The 15,078-nt window shown below is 43.8% G+C and overlaps 1 protein-coding gene across 1 annotated transcript in view; it reads right to left on the bottom strand.

Annotated features, from left to right (window-relative positions):
• glra2 (glycine receptor alpha 2) overlaps window positions 1-15,078 on the bottom strand; it is a 225,165-nt gene that overhangs the window by 68,822 nt on the left and 141,265 nt on the right. The window contains exon 7 of the mRNA XM_033033354.1: window positions 609-823. Within this exon, the coding sequence (XP_032889245.1) occupies window positions 609-823 (215 nt within the window). The remainder of the gene's footprint in view (window positions 1-608; window positions 824-15,078) is intronic.

Below are 15,078 nucleotides of genomic sequence, written 5' to 3'. Positions count from 1 at the left end.
TTGCATTCTGATGTAGCAAGAGTTCTTCAATGAGCCATCACCGAAACCAACCTCCTTCCATTGACAACATGTATACCTCACGCTGCCTCGGCAAGGAGAGCAGCATAATCATAGACGAGTCACACACTGGCCACTCCCTCTTCCCCCCTCTCCCATCAGGCAAAAGGTACAGAAGTGTGAAAACGCACACCTCTGGATACAGGGACAGTTTCTTCCCAGCTATTATCAGGCAACTGAATCATCCTACCGCAACCAGAGAGCAGTGCTGAACTACCATTTATCTCTTTGATGTCCCTTGGACTATCCTTGATTTTGCTGACTTTACCTTGCACCAAACGTTATTCCCTAATCATGTATCTATACACGGTAAATGGATTGATTGTAATCATGTATTGTCTTTCTGCTGACTGGGTATCACGCAAACAAAAAGCTTTTCACTATACTTTGGTACACGTGACTATAAACTAAACTAAGAATACTATTGCAAATTGGTTAAAGAGGAGAAGGTTTGAATTTCCAGGAGGGCCCTGGAAATTCTGATCTAGATCTTGAATTTACTGATCTATGAGATGTTGGGCTCATGAAAATGCAAGAGGGCAGTATCTCACCTTTGGAAGTGAAGCTCGTGAGCCGGAACTCTGGGTAGTCATCGTCAGTACTGTGGTGATGCCCAGGGCAACTCTTGCTGGTGCTGCATCCATGTTAATCCAGAATGAGACCCAGGACAGTATGACGATCAGCAGACTTGGAATGTACATCTGGATTAGGTAATAACCCATCTGTCTTTCCAAATGGAACTTAACTTCGATGCAGGTAAATCTTCCTGTTAAAGAAGAATTTAGCGTTAGACAGCAGTTGTATATTTTCTTCAAGACTTAATAATCAAATAAAAGAAAGAAAGCATGTACACTTTGTAAGTCAGTAATTGAGAGAGAATTGAGATGATGTTTTGTATGACACATTTTCATCAGTACAACTGATGTATAGAATATCTAATGTATAGAATATTTTTCAGATTTACAATTCCACAATAGTGTCGATGTTCCAAATGCATTATGGTTTTCAAATCATGTTTTTGATTGGAATTCAATGCAGATGCTTCGTCATTGAGTCATTGAGAGGAACAGTGTGGAAACAAGCCCTTCAGTCCCCCCAAGTCCATGTTGATTATCAACCACTCATTTATATTAATCTGCATTGATCCCATTATATTTATTTTTCATACTTTTTCATCCACACACCCCAGATTCTACTACTTCCCTGCATGCCAGGGACAACTTGCGGCAGCCATTTAACCTACCTTGAGAGAAGTATCTAAAATGTTGATAGGCATAGATAGGGTAGACATATCCTACACTAGAAGGCATAGCTATAAGGTGAGAGGGGGATATTTTAATGGAGATGTGCGGAGCAAGGTTTAATTTACACACAGTAATGGGGGCATGGAACAAATTGGCAAGGTTGGTGTTGGAGGCAAATACGATAGAGGCTTTTAAGAGTCTTTTAGATAGCCACGTGGAAGTGCTGGGAGTAGATGGAGATGGATCATGTACAGTTATATAACATCAGTTTAACCAGGCATCACGCTCAGCACAGACATTGTGGGCCGAAGGGCCCGTTCCCGTGCTGTACTGTTCATCGTTCTATGTTCTTAGTTTTAGTTTTGTTTAGTTTAGAGCTACAGCGTGGAAACAGGCCCTTCGAAGCACCAAGTCCATGCCGACCAGCGTTAATCCTGTACACTGGCATTATCCTACACACTAAGGACAATTTACAATTTTACCAAAACCAATTAACCTACAAACCTGCGCGTCTTTGGAGTGTGGGAGGAAACCAGAGTCCCCAGAGAAAACCCATGCAGTCATAGGGAGAACGTACAAACTCAATACAGACAGCATCCGTAGTCAGGATCGAACCCGAGTCTCTGGCGTTGTAAGCTCTACCGCTGCGCTATTGTGCTGCCCTGGCACCAACCTGCATGTCTTTGGGATGTGGGTGGAAAACAGAGAACCTGGAAAAATTTAACGTGATCTCAGGTAGAAAGTGCAATCATAGAAACATAGAAAATAGGTGCAGGAGTAGGCCATTCGGCCCTTCGAGCCTGCACCGCCATTCAATATGATCATGGCAATCTCTACACATTCAGCACCTGAGGTCAGGATTAAATCTGGATCTCTGCTGTTATGAGGCAGCATTTCTACTAGCTATGCCACTGAGCTATGGAACTCTATGAGAAATGAATTGAAGTTATCCTCGCAAATGTTGCAGTGCACCATATTTTCAGGCAAAGTATAAGACATTATTTGATATTCAATTGCACATTATATTTCAGAAGGTAGAAATAAGAACAAAAAATACTGGAGATGCTCAGCAGGTCAGGCAGTCTCTGGAGAGGGAGAAACCGAGTTAATGTTTTGGCTCAATGACCAAAAAGGACATTGATCCGAAACGTCAACACACACACGCAGGCGCGCATGTGTGCACATGTGTACACACACACACACACACACACACACACACACACACACACACACACACACACACACACACACACACACACACACACACACACACACACACACACACGCACACACACACACACACACACACACACACTCCTTTGCATTTCATGGTAATTATCTTCACAGTCCATATACCTATTTAACTGTCATCAGCAAACTTGCTAATCATGCCTTATAGCTTGCACCCATACAGTAGATGACAAACAGCAATGGGTCCAGCATTGTTTCCTGAGGCACACCACTAATCTCAGGCCACAAATCTGAAAAATGACCATGCACCACCACCCGCTGCTTCCGATCATGAAGCTAAATCTCTATCCAGTTAGTCAGTTCTCTGGATCCTATGCGTCCTAAACTTCCAGAGCAACCTACTATGCGGAACCTTATCAATGCTTTGCTAAAGTGCATGCAGAGTGCATCTATGCTCCGTCTGCCATCAATCCTATTGATTACTTCTTCAAAAAAACTAATTCAAGTTTCAGTCATGATCTCGCATGCACAAAACAATGCTAATTATTCCTAATCAAATCCTATGTTTTCAAATACATGTATATCTTATCCCTCAGGATTCTATCCAGTGCCTTTTCTACCACAGATGTAGAAACATATAATTGTGGATGCTGGTTAAAAGGACACGAACTGCTGGAATAACTCTGCAGGTCAGACAACATCTCTGGACAACATAAGTAGGTGATGTTTCAGGTCTGAAGAAGGGTCCCAACCTGAAACTTCACATGCACATGTTCTCCAGAGATGTTGCCTGCCCTGCTGAGTTACTCCAGGATTTTGTGTCCTTTTTCCTACTGAACATGTTGGACTTATTACAAGCCTTCTTGAATAAAGCCACAATATTAGCAACCCGCCAATGACTTCTGACACCTCACCTATGTCTAATGATGATTCCTGCAATTTCTTCTCTGGCTTCCCACAGTGACCTTAGATATATCTGAAGCAGCCCAAAAAATGTATCTGCCTTCAGTCTTGGAACATCCAGCACCTTCTCTACAGTAATTTGGATGGTCCTCAAGACATCTCAATTAACTATCTTAAGTTCTCTGGTCTTCATGGATGTGTCGACTGGGCTTATATTCACTGGAATTTATTAGGATGAGAGGGGATCTTATAGAAACATATAAAATTCTTAAGGGATTGGGCAGGCTAGATGCAGGAAAACTCTTCCCGATGTTGGGGGACCCCAGAACCAGGGGTCACAGTTTAAGAATAAGGGGTAGGCCATTTAGGACTGAGATGAGGAAAATCTTTTTCAGCCAGTGAGTTGTGAATCTGTGGAATTCTCTGCCACAGAAAGCAGTGGAAGCCAATCATTGGATGTTTTCAAAAGAGAGTTCAATACAGCTCTTAGGGCTAATGGAATCAAAGGATATGGGGAGAAAGCAGGAGTAGTCATCAGCAGCGGCCTCTGCAGTCCGTCTGTGGTTTATTATTTTTTGTCTCGTTTTTATGTAGTTTTTGTTATTTTTTTTGTTGGGGAATGTGTGTGGGGGTGTGGGGGGGAGGGGGTAACTTTAAAATCTTTCCCCTGCACGGGAGACCCGACCTTTTCTTTGTCTGGTCTCCGTTGTCGTTGGGGCTGCAACGTGGAGCGGCCTCCAACAGGAACGACCTGGGGCTCCAGTCATGGAGCTGCCGACTACTCACCGTCACGAGGCTGGCCGAGTCCGGAGCGGGTGGAGCTGTGGTTGAGCGCTGCTCCCACCCGACCTCCGGAGGTTCGGAGGCTGCAACTGCGGGTTTGGCGGACGGCGGCACCGGGAGCCCGCGGGTCCCTGCTGGGAGACCGCTTTTCGGGGCTTCCGCAACGGCGACTTCTCCCGCCCGAGTTGCGGGGTTGAAGATTACCTGAGCGGGGCCTTACACCATCGCCCGCGCGGCTTGGAATGGCCGCGGGACTCTGCGAGCGCCCGCCGGGGGCTCTAACACCAGGACCCGGTGCGCGACCTTGCATCACCCGGCGTGGCTTTAATGGCCGCGGGACAATCACCATCGCCAGCCGGGGGCTTTGACTTTGACTCTGACTCTGACATGGGGGGGGAGAGTGCAGTGGAGAGATAAGTATTTTTTGCCTTCCATCACAACGATGTGATGGATGTTTGTGTAAACTGTGTTGTGTCTCGGGTCTTTTTGTTTTGTAATGTATGGCTGCAGAAACGACATTTCGTTTGGACCTCAAGGGGTCCAAATGACAATAAATTGAATTGAATTGAATTGAATTGAATTGAATTGAATTGAATTGAATTGAATTGAATTGAAAGCATGGTACTGATTTTGGATGTTCAGCCATGATTATATTGAATGGCGGCGCTGGCTCGAAGGGCTGAATGGCCAACTCCTACACCTATTTTCTATGTTTATATGTTTCATGTCTTACTCCAAGGTACAAAATGAGAAGAAATATTCTTTGCAGATATTGTCCATCTTCTGTAGCATCTCGAGGCATTTTAGAGGCAGCTCACTTTCATATTGTGAAGAAAAGTGCCCAAAGCCAGGTAAAATAAGTTTCAGTCACTGCTGAATAGAAGAGACTTGTCAATCAGCTGCCAGAGGAGGTCATTGAGGCAGGGACTATCCCAACATTTAATAAACAGTTAGACAGGTTTGGAGGGATAGGGACCAAAAGCAGGCAGGACATAGAGGTGGGACTAGTGTAGCTGGGACATGTTGGCCGGTATGGACAAGTTGGGCCAAAGGGCCTGTTTCCACACTGTATCACTCTATGACTCTAACCGTTACCCAATAATGGTGTATACAGTGTGGTATCCAAACATGATCATTAAGCCAGACAACAACCAAACCTATTCTTCATAAAAGTGCAATCTGATGAAAACCCATGAAAGAGATAAACAAGACTTGAAATTGCAGATGGAGAGTACGATGGTGAATCAGAGGCTTGTGGAGTGAGTTCCAGAAATTAGGATCCAAAAATAGTTAAAGTCATGGTTGTGGATTGAGAGGCACAATATGTGCATGAGGTCATAAACTGGAAAGTTGGTCTCTGGAGAACTACATGATGTTGCTGAGGTATAGAATTATAGTCATGCATCACAGAAATAGGCCCTTCGGCCCAATTCCTACCTGCTGACCAAGATGCCCCATCTTAGCTAGTCTAATTTGCCCTAATTTGGTCTATGTCCCTCTAAACCTTTCCTGTCCTTCTAAATGTAGAGTGATTTCAACATGAGCTTTAAATTAACTTTACAACTGAGATGTTGATGGAATGGGCATTGACCCAAGATAGACACAAAATGCTGGAGTAACTCAGCGGGACAGGCAACATCTCTGGATAGAAGGAATGGGTGACATTTCGGGTCTAGACCTTTCGTCAGACTGGACACAAGTTGGTACAAACAGATGTAAATGGTTTGCAGGTCCTCTTGAGGGCTATGATATCTGCTAGGAAACAGCCTCGGATATAGGCCACAAAGTTTGTTAACAGTAGGTGGGGGATGAGAAATTGGAGCAGTATACAAGACTTACTGGAGAGAAGTATTGGGTGATGTTTTGGGTCGAGACCATTCTTCAGACAGGGAGGCATACAATCAATATTACTGTTTGTGTGCCTCGTTGTCACCTTCACCTCTGGCAATAATGAACCATTCTACATTTCCTTACCATCGGCTGCTTTGATCTATCGATTTCACACCTTTCCCTTGTGTAACTTTCCAACTTGTGTAAAGCTGATTACCAACATTACAGGATCAGCTTGTGGGTGATGCAGAAGGTCACGATTAAATTCGGGAAGGTTTATTGCAGAGACGTTACTTCCATGGTGGATAAATGAAATTGTAATTCAGTTATCTCTGAAATGCGATTGGAATGATTGCCAAATATAGTGTGAAAGATGATTTAAAATAATGTGGTAGATGCATGGGCATCTACAGCACCTTCCCACTGGGCAGTGAAGGTAGACGCTCCCGCCCCCACGAGTCTCGGGCAGATGGGGCTCGTCAGCCTGGGAAGGCAGTCCATCTAGGAGAGGGAAAACTCTGATTTAAAACCTCCACTGCCTTGTGGCCATATCCAGTCATGGAAAAGGCTCCAGGTGTAAACCTCAAGAGAATCCGGAGTCGGAGCCCCTAAGGCAGTTTGTCGTTGTCTACAACCTCGCTCTGGCAGCTCCTGCGACGGCGCTGGTGCCAAACTGTAACGGCCCTGCTGTTCCTTTGGATCGATCAGCGACGTGGAGAGGGGGGACGTGCTGCATGGGCAACAGCCTGTCCTCCATATGACATCGCCCAGGCTTGCATCCGACCAGGATGCATCACCCATGGTCAGTCATGACCGAGGGGGGGGGGGCTACTAATGATGGATGATTTAGCACTTAACAGTAGAAATTTTTGGATATAAATATATTTGGTCAGTTTTAAGGATTTAAGTAGCAACATCAATGACTGAAGGTCAAATGTAATTCATAGCATATAAAAGAAATCTTTAAAAAAAAAGTTTAAATCAAAAACCATCTTCAAAGTTATGCTACCTCAGTAATATTCATTGTCAAAGTGAATTTGTTTGTTATTACATAAGCTATGTATAGTTATAGGTATAGGGAGAAGGCAGGAACGGGGTACTAATTGTGGATGATCAGCCACAATGCATTTCGTTGTCTCTGTACTGTACACTGACAATGACAATTAAAATTGAATCTGAATCTGAATCTGAATGATCACAGTGAATGGTGGTGCTGGCTCGAAGGGCCGAATGGCCTACTCCTGCACCTATTATCTATTGTCTTCCTCTCCTCGACTCTCAGACTGAAGAAGGGTCTCGACCCAAAACGTCACGCTTTCCATCTCTCCAGAGATGCTGCTTGTCCCGCTGAGTTACACCAGCATTTTGTGATTACAGTAAGTATAAAATAATAATGTCTTAAAAAATCAGTTATGATTTTATTAAATGCCAATTAAAAAGTTCATATTTGCACATTTCATATCAACCCTCTTGATGGGTGGCACGGTGGAACAGCGGTAAAGCTGCTACCTTTCCTTACTGCCCTTGCAGCGCCAGTGACCCGGGTTCGATCCCAACTACAGGCGCTGTCTGTGCGGAGATTGTAGGTTCTCCCCGTAACCACGTGGGTTTTCTCTGAGATCTTCGGTTTCCTCCCACACTCCAAAGACGTACAGGTTTGTAGGTTAATTGGCTTGGTATAAGTTTAAATTGGCCCTAGTGTATGTAGGATAGAGTTAATGTGCGGGGACCGCTGGTTGGTGCGGACTCGGTGGGCTGAGATGCCTGTTTCCGCGCTGTATCTCAAAACAAAACTAAACTAAGCACTTCACTGTATTAAAATGTGATCTTTTAGTAATACAATATAACAAGCTCAACCAATTATATATCTGAACACAGAATAATTCAAAAGTTATTTCTCAGTTACAGATGGTTAATTATTCAGGTGCAAGACCAATCATTTTGATTTTTTACATGATTGCACAATCCATCCAGTAGACTTTGAAATTACTTATCTTAACCACTGAACACAATTGTATTCTTTACACAGGTCTTGGAGGTCTCTGGAGATCAGGCTGAATGACTCACAGCTGCTTTTGTAAACTCGATAGCCTGCAGTTTTAATCTGTAATTAAGCTGCAAATACATGATATTGAATCATTGCAACTGTTCAGACTATTAGTCTAGAAATTGCTTTTGGGTTCAAAGGCTGATTGTGGATTGCCAGAAATTACAGGTCTACTTATAAAGCCTGGAGCTGGTTTGATTCAGAAACAGAGGCAAAATGCACTCGAAAAGGGCAACATAGTGGGTCAAGCATTGGAGCAACATTAACAAAGCCCAGGTGGTGTTGTCTGTATTCAAGAACTACTGAACTTGACATAATAGTCAACATAATAACTGAGGTGTAACATGTTGTGTTCAAATCGGTTGCAAGATTCAGCAGATGAAGTGAGTAAGGTATAGACAAGTGGGATGTTTGATGATGAATGAATGGACGATCAGTTTAAGACAGATGATTAATATCGAAACAATGCAAAGTATAAAATGGCCTACTTCAAAAGCAATTATGGTGTAGGTGTCTATTACCTGTTACATCTTTGCTAAAGACAATAGACAATAGGTACAGGAGTAGGCCATTCGGCCCTTCGAGCCAGCACCGCCATTCAATGTGATCATGTCTGATCATCCGCAATCAGTACCCCGTTCCTGCCTTCTCCATAGATAGATAGATAGATAGATAGATAGATAGATAGATAGATAGATAGATAGATAGATAGATAGATAGATAGATAGATAGATAGATAGATAGATAGATAGATAGATCCTTTATTGTCATTCAGACCTTTCGGTCTGAACGAAATTATGTTGGAGAACAAGGAGGGAAGAGACGGAGACTAAGACTTTGCCTCCATCACAGTGAGGATGTGCTTGGTGAACTCACTGTGGTGGATGTTTAATTTGTGTTTATTGTATGTTTTGTTATTATTGATTCTGTGTATGACTGCAGGCAACATAATTTCGTTCAGACCGAAAGGTCTGAATGACAATAAAGGATCTATCTATATCCCCTGACTCCGCTATCTTTAAGAGCCCTCTCTTGAAAGTATCCAGAGAACTGGCCTCCACCGTCCTCTGAGGCAGAGAATTCCACAGACTCACAACTCTCTGTGAGAAAAAGTGTTTCCTCATCTCCATTCTAAATGGCTTACTCCTTATTCTTAAACTGTGGCCCCTGGTTTGGACTCCACCAACATCGGAATCATGTTTCCTGCCTCTAGCGTGTCCAAACACTTAACAATCGTATATGTTTCAATAAGGTTCCCTTTCATTCTTCTAAACTCCAGAGTATACAAGCCATTCGGCCCTTCGAGCCAGCACCACCATTCAATGTGATCATGGCTGATCATCCCCAATCAGTACCCCGTTCCTGCCTTCTCCCCATATCCCCTGACTCCGCTATCTTTAAGAGCCCTATCTAGCTCTCTCTTGAAAGTATCCAGAGAACTGACCTCCACCGTCCTCTGAGGCAGAGAATTCCACAGACTCACAACTCTCTGTGAGAAAAAGTGTTTCCTCATCTTCGTTCTAAATGGCTTACCCCTTATTCTTAAACTGTGGCCCCTGGTTCTGGACTCCCCCAACATCGGAATCATGTTTCCTGCCTCTAGCGTGTCCAAACACTTAACAATCGTATATGTTTCAATAAGATGCCCTCTCATCCTTCTAAACTCAAGAGTATACAAGCCATTCAGCCCTTCGAGCCAGCACGGCCACTCAATGTGATCATGGCTGATCATCCCCAATCAGTACCCCGTTCCCGCCTCCTTCCCATATCCCCTGACTCCGCCATCTTTAAGAGTTCTATCTAACTCTATCGGAACCTGAACACCAGGTAAACTCTATGTTACAGCTATGCAAAACATTGGCGAGGCCGCACCCGGAGTATTGTGTTCAGTCTAGATCAGCCTGTCATAAGCTGGACAGAGTGCAGAGAAGATTTACATGGATGTTGCTAGGAATTGAAGGGCTGAGCTATAGGGAGGCGGGGGGGGGGGGGGGGGGGGGGGGGGGGGGGAGGGGGGGGGGGGGGGGGGGACAGGCTAGGACTCTATTCCTTGGAGTGCAGGAGGATGAGGGTGATCTTATAGAGGTGTATAAGATCATGAGGGGAATAGATAGAGTAGATTCACAGAGTATTTTAACCAGAGTATGGGGTATCAAGTATAATGGAACATATGTATAAGGTGAGCGGTAAAAGATTTACAAGGAACATGAGGAACAACTTCTTGACATAGTGGTGGGTATATGAAATGAAATGCTGGAGGAGGTGGTTGAGGCAGGTACTATAACAACAATTAAAAGACATTAGTACATGGATAGAAAATATTTAGAGGGTTTTGGCCAAACATGGGTAGGTGGGACTAGTGTAGACTGGGCATCTTGGTACAAGGGCCTGTTTCTATGCTGTATGCCTATATGACTCACAGTGGTCTGGGTGCACCGTGGTGACCATCTAGGACTTTAACCATGACATCTGCTGCTATTCAGACCACAGTACCATTCATTGATTTAATCTCCGGAACTAAAGTTGTGTTGGTTGACAGACCTCGAATCATGGGTGAACAATCTCAGCTGCCTTTCCTCTTCCCCTCAGTCTGCTCCCTGCCAACTTTGAGCAGGGCCGCGCATGTGCAACGTCGCACTGTTTGCACAGAATAGCCAGTTGGTCGCAACCAACACACCAGTTGTAGAAAGTTGCATCCCTTTAGTGTTGGAGAGCAGCATAGGTGGCAACCCTGTGCCCATTGAAAGCAGCAACCAGCTCATGAGAGGCATCTCACTGCCTAATGAGGGTATCTATCAAGCTGCACACTGGGTGTTGCTGTTCCTTAAGGACAGTAAATGTGTCAAGCCAGATGGTTATGGATCCCATGAATAAATTAATTCCCAATTAACTATAGTGGCATAACGGTAGAGTTGTGCCTTACAGCGCCAGAGACACGGGTTCGATCCTGACTACAGGCGCTGTCTGTACGGAGTTTGTACATTCTCCCCGTAACCTGCGTGGGTTTTCTCCATGTGCTCAGATTTCTTCTCACACTCCAAAGGCGTGCAGGTTTGTAGGTTAATTGGCTTGGTTTGAGTGTAAATTGTCCCTAGTGTGTGTAGGGTCGTGTTAGTGTGCGGGGATCGCTGGTCGGCATGGATTCGGTGGGCCGAGGGGCCTTTTCCCGGGCAGTATCGCTAAACTACGCTATACTAAACCAAATGATGACCAAATCAAGGGTATAATTGCCCTCCATCCATTACAAAAACATTGAACCAAGGCTGGCTGGCGAAAATGTTACAAGCAGGGAGATAGAGAACCTGAATTTCAAGTTAAAATCAAACTGCTAGAGGAAATAAATGGATCAGGCAGCATCGGCGAAAGGAAATGGACAGATGATGTTTCAGGTTGGGACCCTTCGTCAGACTCCTTTCAAGTGGGATAGCCATCTGCCTTTGGCCACCAGAATCAATTTCTCTGTGCGCAGAGAGATCTCAATAAGGCTTTTAACCGCATGAGATGGACAGTCAGTGTCAGAGAGGGATCTCCAGAGGCATTACTGCAGAACCAGTGAGGAATCCTAAAGAAGCAAGCACCTCAAAACTGATGAAGCTCTCTGGTTGAAGGTTGTTTTTCGGATGGGCGGCCCATGACTAGTGGTGTGCCTCAGGGTACGGTACCAGGCCCGTTGCTGTTTGTCATTGATATCAATGATTTCGATGAGAATACACTCGGCATGGTTAATACGTTTGCAGATGACACTAAAGTATTGTAGACAGCGAAGAGGGTTGTCAAAAATAGCAGCAAGGTCTCGTTTGGTCTGGCAGGTGAGCTAAGGAATGGTTAATGGTGTTTAATACAAATAAGTGTGAGGTGATGCATTTTGCGATGTCTAACCTCGGGAGAACCTACACAATGAATGGTAGGGCCCTGGTGAGTGTTGTAGAGCAGAGGGATCTAGGAGTGCAGGTGCATAGTTCATTGAAAGTCACAGGTAGATAGGGTGGTCAAGAAGGCTTTCGGCAAATCGGCCTTCATCAGTTAGAGTATTAAGTATAGACAATAGACATTAGACAATAGGTGCAGGAGCAGGGCATTTGGCCCTTTGAGCCAGCACCGCCATTCAATGTGATCGTGGCTAATCATCCCCAATCAGTACCCCGTTCCTGCCTTCTTCCCATATCCCCTGACTACGCCATTTTTAAGAGCCCTAACAAGCTCTCTCTTGAAAGCATCCAGAGAACCTGCCTCCACCGCCCTCTGAGGCAGATAATTCAACAGACTCACCACTCTCTGTGAGAAAAAGTGTTTCCTCATCTCCGTTCTAAATGGCTTACTCCTTATTCTTAAACTGTGGCCCCTGGTTCTGGACTCCCCCAACATCGGGAACATGTTTCCTGCCTCTAGTGTGTCCAAGCCCTTAACAATCTTATATGTTTCAATAAGATAGCCTCTCATCCTTCTAAACTCCAGAGTGTACAAGCCCAGCTGTTCCATTCTCTCAGCATATGACAGTCCCACCATCCCGGGAATTAACCTTGTAAACCTACGCTGCACTCCCTCAATAGAAAGAATGTCCTTCCTCAAATTAGGGGACCAAAACTGCACACAATACTCCAGGTGTGGTCTCACTAGGGCTCTGTACAACTGCAGAAGGACCTCTTTGCTCCTATATTCGATTCCGCTTGTTATAAAGGCCAACATGCCAGTCGCTTTCTTTATAAAAGTTGGGTGATTATGTTACAGTGGTATAAGGCATCGGTGGGGCCACATTTGAAGTATTCTGTTCTGTTTTGATCATCTTGTTAAAGGAAAGATGCTGTAAAGCTGGAAAAGAACTAGAGACGGTTTATGAGGACGTTGACAGGATTCAAGGGCCTGGGCTACAGGGGGAGGTTGAGCAGGCTAGGACTTCGTTCCTTGAAGCACAGGAGGATGCGAAGTGATCATATAGAGGTGTCTAAGATCATGAGAGGAATAGATGGAGTAAATGTATAAATAAATAAATAACTGGATAAATAAATATACAGATAAATAGATAAATAAATAAATAGATAAATAAATACGGAGATGAGTCTTTAACCCAGAGAGGTGAATCAAGAACTTGAGGACATAGGTTTAATGTGAGGGGAGACAAATTTAATAGGAATCTGAGGAGCAGCTTTTTTACCCAAAGGATGATATGTATATGGAATGAGCTATCAGAGGAGGTAGTTGAGGCCGGTACTATTTCTTAATGTGTATTCTATACTATTCTTAAATGTGTATATTTTAATGCTAGGAGCATTGTAAGAAAGGTGGATGAACTTAGAGCCTGGATTGACACCTGGAAGTATGATGTTGTGGCGATCAGTGAAACATGGTTGCAAGAGGGCTGTGATTGGAAACTAAATATTCCAGGATTTCGTTGCTTCAGGTGTGATAGAATTGGAGGGGCAAGAGGTGGAGGTGTTGCATTGCTTATCAGGGAAGATATTACAGCAGTGCTTTGGCAGGATAGATTAGAGGGCTAGTCTAGGGAGGCTATTTGGGTGGAACTGAGAAATGGGAAAGGGGTAGCAACACTTATAGGGGTGTATTATAGACCACCAAATGGGGAGCAAGAATTGGAAGAGCAAATATGTAAGGAGATTGCAGATATTAGTAGTAAGCACAAGGTAGTGATTGTGGGAGATTTCAATTTTCCACACATAGACTGGGAAACACATTCTGTAAATGGGCTGGATGGGTTGGAGTTTGTAAAATGTGTGCAGGATAGTTTTTGGCAGCAATACATAGAGGTACCTACTAGAGAAGGGGCGGTGCTGGACCTCCTGTTAGGAAATGAGATGGGTCAGGTGGCAGAGGTATGCGTTGGGGAACAGTTCGGGACCAGTGATCACAATACCATTAGTTTCAATATAATTATGGAGAGGGTCAGAACTGGACCTAGGGTTGAGATTTTTGATTGGAGAAAGGCTAACTTTGAGGAGCTGCGAAAGGATTTAAAAGGAGTAAATTTGGACAGTTTGTTTTATGGGAAAGATGTGGAAGAGAAATGGAGGACATTTAAAGGTGAAATTTTAAGAGTACAGAATCTTTATGTCCCTGTTCGGTTGAAAGGAAATAGTAAAAATTGGAAAGAGCCACGGTTTTTAAGGGAAATTGGACACTTGGTTCGGAAAATGGGAGAGATCTACAATAATTATAGGCAGCATGGAGTAAATGAGGTGCTTGAGGAGTATAAAGAATGTGAAAAGAATCTTAAGAAAGAAATTAGAAAAGCTAAAAGAAGATATGAGGTTGCTTTGGCAAGTAAGGTGAAAGTAAATCCCAAGGGTTTCTACAGATATATTAATAGCAAAAGGATAACGAGGGATAAAATTGGTCCATTAGAGAGTCAGAGCGGACAGCTATCTGTAGAGCCAAAAGAGATGGGGGAGATATTGAACAATTTATTTTCTTCGGTATTCACCAAGGAGAAGGATATTGAATTATGTGAGGTAAGGGAAACAAGTAGAGTAGCTATGGAAACTATGAGATTCAAAGAAGAGGAAGTACTGACACTTTTGAGAAATATAAAAGTGGATAAGTCTCCAGGTCCGGACAGGATATTCCCTAGGACATCGAGGGAACTTAGTGTAGAAATAGCAGGGGCTATGACAGAAATATTTCAAATGTCATTAGAAACGGGAATAGTGCCGGAGGATTGGCGTACTGCGCATGTTGTTCCATTGTTTAAAAAGGGGTCTAAGAGTAAACCTAGCAATTATAGACCTGTTAGTTTGACGTCAGTGGTGGGCAAATTGATGGAAAGGATACTTAGAGATAATATATATAAGCATCTGGATAAACAGGATCTGATTAGAAACAGTCAACATGGATTTGTGCCTGGAAGGTCTTGTTTGACTAATCTTCTTGAATTTTTTGAAGAGGTTACTCGGGAAATTGATGAGAGTAAAGCAGTGGATGTTGTATATATGGACTTCAGTAAGGCCTTTGACAAGGTTCCTCATGGAAGGTTGGTTAAGAAGGTTCAATTGTTGGGTATTAATGGTGGAG

Source organism: Amblyraja radiata, chromosome 14, assembly GCF_010909765.2.
Source record: "Amblyraja radiata isolate CabotCenter1 chromosome 14, sAmbRad1.1.pri, whole genome shotgun sequence".
Taxonomy (NCBI): domain Eukaryota; kingdom Metazoa; phylum Chordata; class Chondrichthyes; order Rajiformes; family Rajidae; genus Amblyraja; species Amblyraja radiata.
Note: the sequence above shows the minus strand (reverse complement) of the source record. Positions and strands in the feature narration are given on the sequence as shown.